The 14502-nt window shown below is 36.8% G+C and overlaps 1 protein-coding gene across 2 annotated transcripts in view; it reads right to left on the minus strand.

Annotated features, from left to right (window-relative positions):
* Positions 1-11364: 11364 nt before the first annotated feature.
* The window catches only part of LOC137244611 (uncharacterized), a 33328-nt gene continuing 30190 nt past the window's right edge, over positions 11365-14502 (minus strand). For both annotated transcript variants that reach the window (XM_067773854.1, XM_067773846.1), the window contains 2 exons: positions 12179-12256; positions 11365-12091 (listed from right to left, as the gene is read on the minus strand). In XM_067773854.1, coding sequence (XP_067629955.1) covers positions 11969-12091; positions 12179-12256 — 201 coding nt within the window. In that variant the 3' untranslated portion in view covers positions 11365-11968. The remainder of the gene's footprint in view (positions 12092-12178; positions 12257-14502) is intronic.

The following is a 14502-nucleotide window of genomic DNA, read 5'->3' on the forward strand; positions in this document are numbered from 1 at the left end:
TTCGTCCAACGTGTTTATTCGGCTATCTGAAAGTTCTATGACATATAAAAATGTTGGTTATTAATAACATAGTTCTCTCTTCATATTTTAGAGGAGGACGGAAAACAATTTAAGGATAATTATTTCATTTGGTAGCTGGCACAACTCGCCGTTCAGAGAAGAAATATTGTATCACTGAACCATAGGAAACATGTTTGCAACGTATCAACAAGAATAGTGTTCGCTGAAAGCGCCTAATATTATCCTGAAAATACTGTGGCGAATATTAGCATCGTTATGATGTTAGTAAATAATTACAACAACAACAAAAAAAGCAGGCAGCCATGCTTATGTACAAGCCAAGGAAGAATATTACACACACATAACCAACAGCTTGAAGCAAGAAGAAGAACAACAAGGACATGGCCAAGTTAAATGATTTGAAGATCCAGCAACTGAAAAAGGAGTTGGAAGCCCGTGGATTGAATACTACTGGGAATAAATCCGAGCTACTAACACGACTAAGGGAACGTATGGAATTGGAAGGAATCGACGTTGATTAACATACTTTTCATCCTGATGTGGAAGAGTCAGAGATTAATATGGAGGAGAAGAAAGAGATTTCGAACTCATTGGCAAGTGTTGACACTAACGCGATATTAGCAGTGCTGAAGCAAATGTCGTCACAAGTATCAACCGCTATTTCAGCACAGCTCGAAGTAAAGAGACACGTTTAACATCCAAGATGGATACAGGAGACACGCATAACATCGAAGATTGAAACACAAGGAACAATTATTTCAGATATGTCGATATGCCGTTGAATTAGCCATAGTGCGATGAATTTTACGGAACAACTCTGTTAACTCAAGAACAACAAACTTGATTTGTGGAGATATAGTCTTTGACACCAAAGTGGTAACTTTAAAAGCATTATAAAAGAACACACTAATATACCCAAACAAATTTTCATGGAAATACTTAAATTTTGCATTGAAGAAACTAGATACTTCAAATTTAATCATACGGTATATACACAATTGAAAGGAATGCCAATGGGATCCCCTGCATCCCCAGTCATAGCGGATATCATAATGGAAGAATTGCTCAACAAAACGATGGAAAAGCTAAGCCGTAAACCAAGAATATTAATCAAATATGTCAATGATTTATTTGCGATCATACGGGAGGATGAAGTACAAAATACGCTATACATATTAAATTCGTTTGACAGAAATATTAAATTCACGATAGAAGTTGAAGAAGAGAACTCATTGCCGTACCTTGACTCTATTATAATCCACAGAGGAAATCAGCTAAAACTAAAGTGATATAGAAAAGCAACAGCATCCAGACGAATCATCAACTTTCATTCGAAACATCCCAAAACGATGACAATAAATACTGCAATTACTGTTACTGTTAAAAGACAACGAATTTCCGGAAAACATGATAAAAACACTATTAAAAAGAGCCAAATTTACAAAAAATCAACAAGACCGTGAAAGCCCTAAAAAAATTTTCAAATCCGTCACTTATGTAACTCATTTATCAGAACGACTAGCTAAGTCAGATTTTTATGATAAAGAAAAAGTCAGAATAGCCCATAAGCCTACCAACACTCTGAAAATCATGTTCGACAAAACTAAGTCAAAAATACCTCAATTAGAAAAAAGTAATGTAATTTATAAAATTCCATGTAACGGCAATAACCAAGAACCTTGCAAAAGTATGTATATTGGCACAACGAAATCAAAGTTAAAAACCAGACTAGCACAACACAAATGCGACGTTAAACAGTGCCATTTTTCAAATACACAAAACTTCACCTATGGCACAGTGTGCAAGTAGCGGCCACTCCCCCAACTTTGAAAAAGTAACAATATTACAACAAGAACAACACTACAACAAACGATTCACACTAGAAATGTTACATATAATTAACACACCACCATACATTCGGCAAACTACAAAACGGATACCGATGGCGTTGCTCACATGTTTCGTCATTTACTAACAATCAAATAGACAGTGTCAAGCTCCGCGTCAAGTTATAAAGACGTGCAAAGAAATGTATGTATATACAAATATTGTTTATGTTTTGACTTTGTTTTTGGTATTAAGAAAATTGTTTATATCACATTTATACACAGATCCTTGAGAACGGTTATCGCCTAATAAATATATTGGAATAAATTAATCAAAAAACCTGTAGTTTTATTCAACGTAGTTTTATTGACCTCGAGCCAGCTAAAGTTCAACATATTAATTATTTCATTTTCAGGTTTTTATTCTTTATTTAATTGCCTATTGTTTCTCATTCCATTTAGTTCATTTAGTGACTCATTATTATAAGGACTCTTTCCTGACAATTTGTTACAATCTAAGTCCTCAATACATAATCCTTCCAAAGACTTTACTCAACTCTGCGCCACGCAAGCTTGTCCCTCCTCCAACTCCAAAATATTTTGATGTCACTTCTACCGGACTGTATGTAATATTTGTTCCAAATATGAGCCAAATCGGACATCATATGTCGCTTTTTATTCATGTATGTATTATGTGTCCCAAATATGAACCAAATCGGACCACACATACGATTTTTTTTAATATCTCGATCTTTGCGCCACGTAGCGGTGATTTTTTTTCGCTTTCTATTCTTGTATGTATTATGTGTTCCAAATATGAACCAAATCGGGACACAAATACGATTTTTGTGAATATCTCGATCCTTGCGCCACCTAGCGGTGATTTTTGTCTTATTATTCCATTGTCATCGGGTTCTGAACTATATTCCAAGTTTCAAGTTTGTAGCTTATCGGGAAGTTATTTAAATTTCAATTACAAAAAAATGCTGCCTGTCCAACATGACATGCCTGTCAAGTCAACCTAAATAAAACCGTTTATAAATAACTAAGACGTCTTGGACGTCAGCAAAAATGATATGTACAACGTGCATTTTCTGAAAATTTCCATGTCACTTTGGTGCAAGAAAAAGTTCCAATTTTGTTAAAATGTTTAAATGCAAACATTTTATTTTTAATGCACAGAACGTTGGACAATTATACAAGTGAAAATGCACAGCGTTAATATTTTGTATTTGTTTTTTCATAAAAAAGTATATTTTGACTATTACTAAACCCAAATTAGCTAATTGCAGCTTAGGCACGTGCGATAATGTAAAGGGAGATATTTGTATGAACCTCACACACACAAGCACGTATTGCACTACGCGCTCTCTGTACAGTTTAACACAAATATCTCTAGCAGCTCATACTAGCACGTTAGAAGTGTGCACGTAAAAGTCAAAATAACACATTTACAGCTACTAAAGTTTGAGTTAAATTTTGCACAAATTCGGAATTCCAGTACACTAATGGGTTTTGCGGTGCAGTTGAAATTCATTACAGTATTTGCATCCGTGGGTGTACTATTTATACGCTAGCATAATTTGCACCCACACATGTATGTATATAAGGTTTTCAATATGTATACATGAATATGCATTGGAACGTCGAGCAACTTGATTTACATTCACTTAAGTTGTTAGCCATTGTGGGGCAGGGGCGTTAGTAAAGAATGGGGAATGCGTAGAGGGACACTCAGTGTGCGGCACATTGACTATTACAGGCAGGCCAACAAGCAAATTCCATAACGTGCGACTACTTAGTATTTACTAGCAAACAAGTTAAAAAGCGTTTAGTGTAGCTGAATGCTGATAGCTTGTGGCGTGGCATTGGCGTTTCCTAATGGCGTTGGAGACTACCACAATGTAAATGTGTTGGTCGCGCGCACTGTGTTTCATGTGGTGAACCAAGAATGGTGGCAAAAGGCGCGGAAATGCATGCCAATAACATGCCTGGGGCGCAAATAAAAACTGCATAGCATTTTAGTAATAAGAGTTGCATGCAAATACATACTCGCACATGCATAAATATACATATGTATGTAGTGTATATGTCCCGATGCAGCAGGCCGTCATTAGCAATGCTCAGATGCAAAATGGCTCATTAAACAAATTTGAAATGCTACTTTTTAGAAAGAAAAATGAAAAGCATCCAATTTTAAAATTACTTAATTCCACATAAACATAAAATGTACACATACATACATACCTAGTTTACCTTTAATTTGTATTTAAATGTTGTCACAAAGTGTTCCTCTGCCATTTATGCAGAATCCTGCAGAGTTTAAAAAGAGTTCGTATAGAATATTGGCCTTTATAAAATATGTACGATTTCATACTAACACTTGAAATACCACCATTTCAAATTTTAGATATCACTTTTTCCTATTTTTTCGGAGGCCAGAAGCTGCTACGTCCTCATGCAACATGTTACTAAGGTTTTATTCTGCTTTTTTAGCTCTGTCATAAGAATAAAATTATGAAAGGACTAACAGTGGGGTGTTGAAGTGCTAGTATGAAATGATAAGCTTTGTACTGGAAGCTATATTTTCTTTCTTCCATATTTTTTTACCACTTGACCAAAGATACTTTGCCGTTTAAGAACCTGTTAGTTCAAATCCATATAACTAAGACGTGATGGACTATAAGAATGTTCAGAGAAAATTACCTGTATGAAGTCTGCTTTATGGATCATGGTCATGTAAAATGCCCTTATTTTGGATAGAAATTTTTTTTGACTATCTCAAAGAGCTGGTAACATTGTGAACGTATCAGGCAGCTTAAAAAGTCGTGCAATATCTAAATAACAAATTTAGTCAAAATGAATCAAAGACTTTCGTGATAGTAGCGGATACGCAAACGAATCAATATAATTAGGTTAAGCAGACACTTAGAGAAAAAGATTTAGATAGAAGCGTATTAATGGAAATAAAAAATTAACGGATTGTACCTCGTCGAGCTTCACTTCCAAATTTCGTTGTGTCACTTTTTATTGTCTTCTGCACTTCGGTGTGATAGGCGGAACACGCTACCATCACGCCAGGGCGGCCGCCAAAAGTTTGGAAAATATTTAAAGTCGATGTCGAAAGCTTCTGGCTATATTTACGTAGATTCGGTACGTTCCGGGTGCTAACGAATTAGTTCTTGGAAAGAATGTGATATGATCACCTCGAAGCTTCCAGGTCGTGGTAGTATCGGTTTCCAGTGAGATGAGCAGTCGCGTTTAACTGCACCTGCATGCAAACAGATTAGGGGACCGAAGTGGATAAGGTTTCTTTTAAAATTGATTATAAATGATATTTGATTACTAGGATGCGCAAAGGAGGGCGCTATTCTCCTCCATTCGAAGAATTCAGTGTCCATCATTTAATATTGAATTGAGAATGATAGATTCGCCACGCCTTAAAAAATGGTCATCTTCAGTACCAGGTACCAGAATTAAAAGATACACAGAGCTAATTGACTATCGCCTGGTCAATGAACACGAAACCAAATTGGTCGCATTATGAGCGCATTCTACAAGCCGTAAGTATCCACACTGACCATAGCTTTGAGTTAAAAAACATATGCACAAACCCCTGTGAGGGAAATTAAAAGCTAGGAAAGTTTGCAGTGAAGAAACAAATCACATCAAGAGAAGTAAGAGCATATTTTCCCCATCTATTTAAGAGGCTTAGAATATTTCCAAGGAGGCATGCCTATCATTGGAGGCAACCAATATCTGTGGGCCTAGTCGTGCTAGAACCTTACTGGCGTTAATTTTTGGATTCCACTGGTTTCCGAAACATTCCAACAAAGGGCCGTCATCATCGATAAACTTCCAAAAGCCTTCGGTTAGTGTATATGTCGCTACAAAAAGTAGAACATTTTGTATTTAGAGGGAAAACATAAAGAGAAACCTCGTTCATGCGTAAATCTTCAAAAACTGGCTAATAGAAATTATGTCCGAAATTCTGTCAGAACATCCGACATATTACAGAAGGTCTCAGTAACGTGAAAAATTTTTGCAGGGATGCCTTAAATTATAGAGGTAACACTTTTCCTCGTTGTAAGATAACAAGAGAGTTGACGAGCTTGATCCAATACCAGAGTACACGTTCCACCAGTCGACTACTGTGAAGATTGAAAGGGGATATCCCATATACAAAATATAAAAGCTCGAGAGAATGACAAATTACCGGACTAGCAGCAATACCTTTGCACAGGATGGTAGAAGGGGCCTACAACTCTTAAATGAAATTCAAGTGTGCTCCGCCTGATCGACAAGAAGACGATAGCGCTACCTCGCTCTCAACTGCGGTTGATTGCCTTATATTGCATACGAAGTACTCATTTGACATACGGCATTAGACAATTGGGTTGATCAAAGGCGCAGTATTTTCTGCCTCCTCTGTATCGTATCCAAAAAAATGGGACTTGATGTGAAAGGGGACAAGGTAGAATACTCGCTTTATTAAAAGTAGAATCTGCACATTGGCGTTCTGGTAATTCATCTTTGTTTACAGATACAATTTCTTCGCAATCCTAAATTCCACCCTATATGCCTCTTATTATACCTGATTCGATGCATGCCTCGCAGTCCTGGAGAGTGTCGAGAAAAGATGATAAGGCTCTTGGCGTATGTATATGAGAAAGAAACATTTAGGAGATTGAATGTTCTTCCAGTGACCCTAACGGTATGTTTAAAAGGAAGACGAATAAATGGATCGGAAATTGAATTTGGCACAAATGGAAAAGCGATTGACGTTCGCTGGGCTAGAAAAATCAGGTAGAGGACAACTTGATTTTACTTTGTACTCCCAGTAAGCGTCAGAGTTTGTGAAGCGGGGACTGGCGAAACTTGGTGCACAATGACCAAAATCGCCTAGGGAGCTAAAAGTAATTAATAATGATAATGAAATTCCAAAAGCAAATGACCGATTATTAAATTTTGGAAAATATATTGGCTGTGTATTTTGCTAATATAGAAAATCTCGAGAACTCCCAGCCCAAATATTAAATAAGACCAAGTATATATTCTTTCTTTAAAAACGGTTTTCACATTAGAGCAAACATCATCAACAAATTATACCAATAGTGAGCATTGTTTCATATGTATGTATGTCAGTAAAATTCAATACTACTTTAAAAATGGACTGAGGCTGATGTGATCTCCTTGAGTACCATACCGAGACCACAAAACTGATGCAAACAGTAGCAATTCTCGCCTAACCAAGAATTGTCTTCGCATTTGCATGCCAATGAATATAACCACAAAGGCAAAGTATAGCCAAAAAAAAGGTCATTACAAAGAATTTCAACCAGCACATAGCTATGTATATCAGGTTGTCAATACACATCGAATTGGCCGGAACGTGTTAAAATATGTACGCACATATGCGTACGCAAGAAAGTCCTTTCGGTCATTTAGTAGCATCGATTGTAATTGTGATGTTCTGTCGATACAGCACTTGCCAGCCCATAAACATTTTGTTGGTGCTGAAGTAGCTTTCAGTCTCTCCACTCTGTTCAGCCTGCAACAAATCTATACCTTTTTCTCATTTTCATTTACCCGTCTGTTTGTTAACCATTTGGTGTTTGCTTATTCACAGCTAATCCCTGGTGTATCGGACGTTGTTATCCTCGTTTAAGCACATTGACGGCCAAAAGAATTCACCACGCCCGTTGGCTCGTTTATTCGCTTGGTGAGACGGTATCGAAGCTTAGGGGCTCCACAGCATCGACTGTAAAAGTGAATGATGTGCCTAATTTATCGTCCATGCGATTTACTGTGTCTGTAATACATATGTCTAACTGCCTGTATGGATGTGGGTATTGGATTAGTGCTGAACAAAATTGTGATTTCACAGTCGCTGGGATATGTTGCAGTGATTTTCCTTTCCTTGTGATTTGAATCATAGTTTCACACTTAAAAGAAAAGAAAATAATTTTGCCGTAATTCAATTCTATACCATTTCAATAATAAACCCAAACGCGCCCACATCCTAGGTTCACGCCCTGGGAAGACCAACATTGAAAAGTTGGAAACAAGTTTTTCCAAAACAAAGAAAAGATTTTCTAATCGGGGTCGCCCCCGGCAGTGATTTGGCAGGCACTTCGAGTGTATTTCTGCCATGAAAAGCTGTTCAGTGAAAACTCATCTGCCTTGCAGAAGTCTTTCGGAGTCGGCGTAAAACATGTACTTCCAGGCCCGCAAATTTGTAGGAAAATTAAAAAAAGAAGCACTACCTAAATTGTGAGAGAAGCTCGGCGTAAAGTATCTTCGGAGGCTATAGCGCCTTGCATTTATTTGATTTATTTAAAATGGTAAGGGAGGTCCACGCGTAAACTTTTTTTAGACAAAGCTTTGGCTGGGACTGGGACTTGGATTTGGACTTGGACTTGGACGTGGACGTCGACTTGGATTTGGACTTAGACTTGGACGTGGACTTGGACTTTGTCTTGGACTTGGACTTGGTCTTGGACTTGGACTTGGACTTGGACTTGGACTTGGACTTGGACTTGGACTTGGACTTGGACTTGGACTTGGACTTGGACTTGGACTTGGACTTGGACTTGGACTTGGACTTGGACTTGGACTTGGACTTGGACTTGGACTTGGACTTGGACTTGGACTTGGACTTGGACTTGGACTTGGACTTGGACTTGGACTTGGACTTGGACTTGGACTTGGACTTGGACTTGGACTTGGACTTGGACATGGACTTGGACTTGGACTTGGACTTGGACTTGGACTTGGACTTGAATTTTGACTTGGTCTTGGTCAACATTAGACTTGATAGTAAGCAAACTTAAATCTGTGTTCGAAGCACTTCCATTCATCTTATCATAAAATCAAATGAGAATGTCTCATTATTTTTCAGCTGATTTTGCAGTCTTCGCGTCGTCTCACGGCGACTGATGTATGTGTTATAAATATTAAATTATACTATCTCCCAACCTTATAATATGGAAATCTTTAGGGATAAGGAGGTGTATTTGATCAAATGTTCTCTAGCTAAAACAAAGTTTTGAGTTTTTTTTTACTCTCCAGGCCAAAATAAGTAAACCACAGCACAAACGATGCCCTTAGGGTAGTTGTTTGTTACAAAATTTCTGTTGACAAACACAAAAGGTATCTTTTAATTTGAAGATGATATCACCTTAAGCTAAGTTGGAGTTTGTTGGAAAACAGCTTCCGCTTCCTAAAACAGCTTCCGCTTGCAAAAAAAAGCGATAGAAACGTCATAAAATGCTTCTCACATATATCATTTGATATTCTAACAGGTAAATTGTAGCAGCAATATGAACATCTTAACAACCTATAGACCGACGTCGCCTGACGTGCTAAGATGATATTGCAATGATTGATAACGGGTAAATTTCATTTCAAGTTGAGTTTTTAGAACGCAATGATTTATGTATTTTTCGTAGTTAACTCAAGAATCATCCACCTACCTATCAATCCATCAATCCTTTTAGTTGAGCTGCAATAACGTGTATACCACGTCAAAAATCAGGAAACAAGTAATAAAATAGCAACGTCCTCTTAGCAAATACTTAAAGCTTTCCACGATCCATTCGTCATGCTGCTTCTAGATCTGATAACTATGTCACTCGTAATGGCTGACGATCCTAATCAGGTGACTGCGGAGCAAGAAAACAGAACGTACTCAATCAGTTCCTCTCGCAATACGAATTCCTCATATCAGCGCTCTCTTATAAAACCTTATTTAAAAGCATGTGATGCCAGAGATCAATGTCCGGTAAGAGTGCCTACCAGAAGCTTACAGTAATCTATTTTTTCTTCCTTTATATTGGTGAGAAGAGTATATTTGTTAACCTAATATCGTAATCCCCAGCAATGTTCAGTCCCGTGCTGGTTTTGCGCCTTTCATCTTGGCTGATCAAGTGCAATCTGACCTCTTTTTTATCTTGCCCAATCCGTTTAGGGTACAAGCTCCGAAGATTTCGCCTCTTTCAGCTAGCTTGTAGGACTTGCGCTCAAACTGCCCGAAGCAGTGTGGTTCGTTGGCTTATTAACACTATTTTTCTGACGACCAGGTCTATGGGTGGAATGTACAGAAAGACATACAGTACTGCTGCTGGGAGGTTTTCCAATACTGATCATTGATATTTTGTATACCTCCACTAGTTTCTTAATGAATGTTCGGTTTTTCGTGGGTACCCACCATTTCGAAGATGATGTGCACAGCCTGCGATATTAGACTCACAAAGTGGCTCATATCTCTGAAGAGAAAAGACTTAAGACTTACGATGGGAATACTAACTGAACACTGCCTTCTGGCGTCACATGCTTGTGAGTAAGACTTCTTCAGTAACAGCATCAGTAAGAAGTGCAAGCTGCAAGGAGAAACGGATGAGCACGTTCTGGTCAAGGCTCCATCTATTAGAGGTGCAGAGTTGCCAGATTTCGGGGAAGCAATTAGGCAAGAGGACGGAGTCATTCTATAATATTAGTCCTGGCACCTGACTGGGATCTTCTGTTTGTTCGTCAAACGAATTCTGACAACATGTTGGACACATTCAGTCCCAACCTTACGCCGTATTTAAGAAAATTTTCAATTTTAGGTAATTTCTAAAAAATTAAGGGGAAAAAATGCATTTGTCTCACATGCCCAGATTTTAACTCGTGCGTGCGGAATAAAAGCCATCTGTGGTTGAATCTTTTTGGATGTGATGATATCCTGATGGGGATCATGTCTTTATTACAGCAGTTTTCAATAGGCAAGCTTGTTTTGGGACTAAAATTAATGTAGAAGTAACCACCTCTGAATAAATTTGGGCCATTGCCATGCAAAAAATATTAGCATTTTTTAAATGAAAATTAAAAGTTTTAATATAATGATGAAGTTGGTTTGTGGAAAACCCGATTCTATTAAGCCTCTTTTACTGCTGCGGTGTTACTGTTTCTGTGTTACCTATCCCACCATATAACTAGTCAAACTCGGTTCTTTCTTGTAAATCAAACCATATTCGCCTCCTCCGTTTTGTCGGAGAATTTGGCGTCTGGAGTGTATATGTGTAAGATACCTATTGTACAACACCTTTTCCAAGTGTACTCCAGAAAACATAATTTGTACTTCAAAATAGTCAATTGTACTTCAGAAGCTTTAAAATGTACTTTATAATAGTTAGTAAAAAAAAGTTAGTAAATTTTTTTGGCAATGTAAATGTGGGACACTTTAAGCTGTATTTCTTGCATTGCATGAAGCTCTCTCTGAATCTATAATTACCCTATGCAGTTCTTCGTCTATGATCGACTTTGTGGGGAAATACCGAAAACCATTGCATAGTAAAATTTGAAAGAATATACACTCCCAGTTTGTACAATATATAGATGTACATATGTATAACATTTTATAGTACTACGTTTGATCGAGTATATTCCTTTTAACTGCATCTAAACATTCCCGATGCGATTGAAGTAGCTTAAATTATTGGTGCAAGTTTTAATTGAGGTCTTTCTTATTTGCATATATGCGTTTGTGAATTTTTTATTCACATTTGCGCTTGCAGCTATACCAATGCCAATATTTTCCTTAAAACTATAAATGAAACTAATTTAGCCAACAAAATCTACCAAGCGAAGAGTTACTACTACTATAATATGCCTTTGGTTCTTTTCCTTTGTGGTTGTGACATTTTTCTACTTTCCGTTTGCTTGTTCGTGTCAGCCAATTCGAGAAATGGAAAATTGAATGCATAATTACAACCGCAAAGTTATTATCATTTTCGCACCATCTCCGCATCTGATGAATTATTTCCTCTCTACTATGCTACTCCCCTCAACAACTGCGTCTTTAACAAAACTTTTTATACTTTTAAACTTCTACATAATTCATTCCCTTACTTTCACAGTTGATTTTCGTAGATATGTTTGTCGATATCATTTATTACTCTCTTGCCAGTTGTGTTGCTCGTACTGCAATTCTCGTCCTCATTGATGTCCTTAGTGATTACTTTAATACTTTCAGTTGCTTCTTGCGCTTTTTCCACTTCTTTCGTTTCTTGCTTCCCTGACTGTGTATCGTTTAATTCGTTTTGCTCGTTCAGAAGTGTTGCTTCACATTTAACCATGTCCTAAGGATGCTTCGTATAATTGTTGAGTGGCATTTCACTGACCATGGTGTGCGCCATCTCAGCCTTACTCCTATCATGTATACCTTTATCGTGTGTTTCAGCTTTTTTCTTTTGTGTCTTCAACTATGTATATGAAATGCAATAAAATATAAATAAAAAAATAAAGTTATTGTGTAAGATTTCTTCAGCGAAATTTTAATTCATATTTACTCGTCTTATTGTCTCTTCGAAATTCTGATGTGGCTCTACTCGTTTCATCGTACTGCAGGCTTTCAACTTTTCTGATGACTGAAAATTAAAATGAATAAATGAAATGAGTGACAAAATAAATTATTAATAATTAATATTTCAATTTGCATGATCACGTTTATATGTATGCTATTAATGGAAAAAGGATACTTTGCAATATATGTATATGTTATGCAGAATTTTCGTGCTTCCAACAGCAAATCTTGGAATCTGAATTAAGGTGAAGGCGAGCATTAATGAAATTGTAAAAGACTTATTTTGTTTTGTTTTGTTGATTTTCCGACAGCGTGGATAAATTATGTATATGGAACAATTTTCCGTCATCCCTTGTCAAATTTGGTTTTGAGACAAACCGGTTTCGGCGTTGTGCCATTATCAGTGCCGATTTTCGTTCTGCTTTGTTGTTGTCGTTTGTCCTGTATTTATAGTTCGTAAGTACATGAGCAGGTATTGTCAAAATTGATGCGTGTGTATATTTAGTTACGTGTATGTGCTGTGTGTTCATTCAGAACCGAGGGTGGTTTTTACTGATCGATTTGTGTGGCTGAATAAAAAAAAATGGGCAGGTAAAAATCCGTAATTTTAGTCGATTGACCTTCTTTGTTGGTTTATTATTTTGGTGCAGTAATTATTTTGTGTTTATTTGTTGTTTTGTGTTTGTCTGCTGTGTGATTACTTTGTTTCTTGTAAACAAGTTTTAAAGGCTCGAATATTGTGTCAGAAATTGTGTTTATCAGTTCATTTATTATTCTACCGTCAAATGTTTTCTGTTTGTAGATTTCCATGTTTTCAAGTACGTTGAGATGTCGGCCTTTTGCTTGTATGTGAAGAACCCTAACTGTTTTATTGATGTTTGATGGGGAACATTCATTCTCGACCATGTGATTCGCGAAGTTAGACTCGGGTATAATGTTTGGATTCCGTATTTTTTTGTTGTAATCTCTTACATGTTCTCTAATGTTCTTATTTGCCGTCATGTTTGGCCTATGTAACTAAGTTGGCATCCACAGGTAACCTTGTATACGCCGTGGTTGCTAAACGGTTTAGTTCTTAGTTTTTGCCCTAGATTGTTCGATGTTTTGAATGCTGTGTTAATGTTGTATTTTTTAAAGAAGTTTGCCAATTTATATGTTGCTTTTCCAGTATATGTCATAGTCGTCCAGCTATTATTTTCCTTTCCATTATTTCTTTTTCGTTCTCCATTTGTCCTTCTGAGCTTATCTACTAGTACTTTTTTATATACGTTGTTTGCAGCGATATTATATATGACCTTAAGTTCTCTCTTATATGCCTCTTGTGTAAGAGGAGTTCTTTCAAGTCTATGTACCAAGTGCCTTAACTGTCCTGTTCATGAATAATTTTTCTTCTTAGTTCGCATGGCTGGGTACACGGGTACCACAATGCAGTTCATATGTGAGAATTACTAGTGGTAGCTGGGTATCCCAGCCATGGGAACTAGTAATAAAAAATTAATTTTAGTAACAAAAAATTAATATATTAAAAAACCATCTTTATGAAAGTATATTTGAAAAATTGTCTCTCCTTTGTGTAGAAAAGTTATTCCCATAGGATGCCACACAATTTTAACTTGTTTCTATTTGTAGATTACGTAAAAACGTGAGAACTACAGCCAGGAGAACTAGAAATAAACTAATTTATTAAAAAAATCATTTTTGTGAAATTATATTTGAAAAATTGTCTCTCCTTTTTGTAGAAAAGTTATTCCCATAGGATGCCGCAAAATTTTAACTCGTTTCTATTTGTAGATTATTTAAAAATGGCTTTTGAAAATGCAAAAGTTACCCCGGAAACCATCTATGCACAGGACGGTTAATGCTGCATTTTTATGCTGTGGGAGTGATTTGAGGTGTTATGTATTATTGTGTCGGTGGCCGTTGGCTTTCTATATATGTCATAGTTAAATCTCTTGGCTTCTTTATCAATATTTATCGTGAGGTCTAGATAGTTGATTCCTCCGTCTTTTTCGGTTTTCGGTTTAGCTAAGAAGAGCATATGCCTCGAAGCTTGTATTGTAGTTCTTGCAATCCGAATGGGCGATATAGAAAGGAGACAAGATTTGTACATGATCGATAAAGAAGAAAAGTCATGGAACCAAGGACGTGGATTCGAAATGTCAAAGATTATGTACAGCTCTTGCACCTCAAGACTAACGAAGTTATTCTTGTAACAAAAAGAGTAGTATTCTTACGAGGAATTGCGTAATATGCTTTTAAATTAGGTCTCGTCAGTGAAGATCAAACACATTATGTGTACATGTCTTGCGC

The sequence above is a fragment of the Eurosta solidaginis genome, chromosome 1, assembly GCF_040869045.1.
Source record: "Eurosta solidaginis isolate ZX-2024a chromosome 1, ASM4086904v1, whole genome shotgun sequence".
Classification (NCBI taxonomy): Eukaryota; Metazoa; Arthropoda; class Insecta; order Diptera; family Tephritidae; genus Eurosta; species Eurosta solidaginis.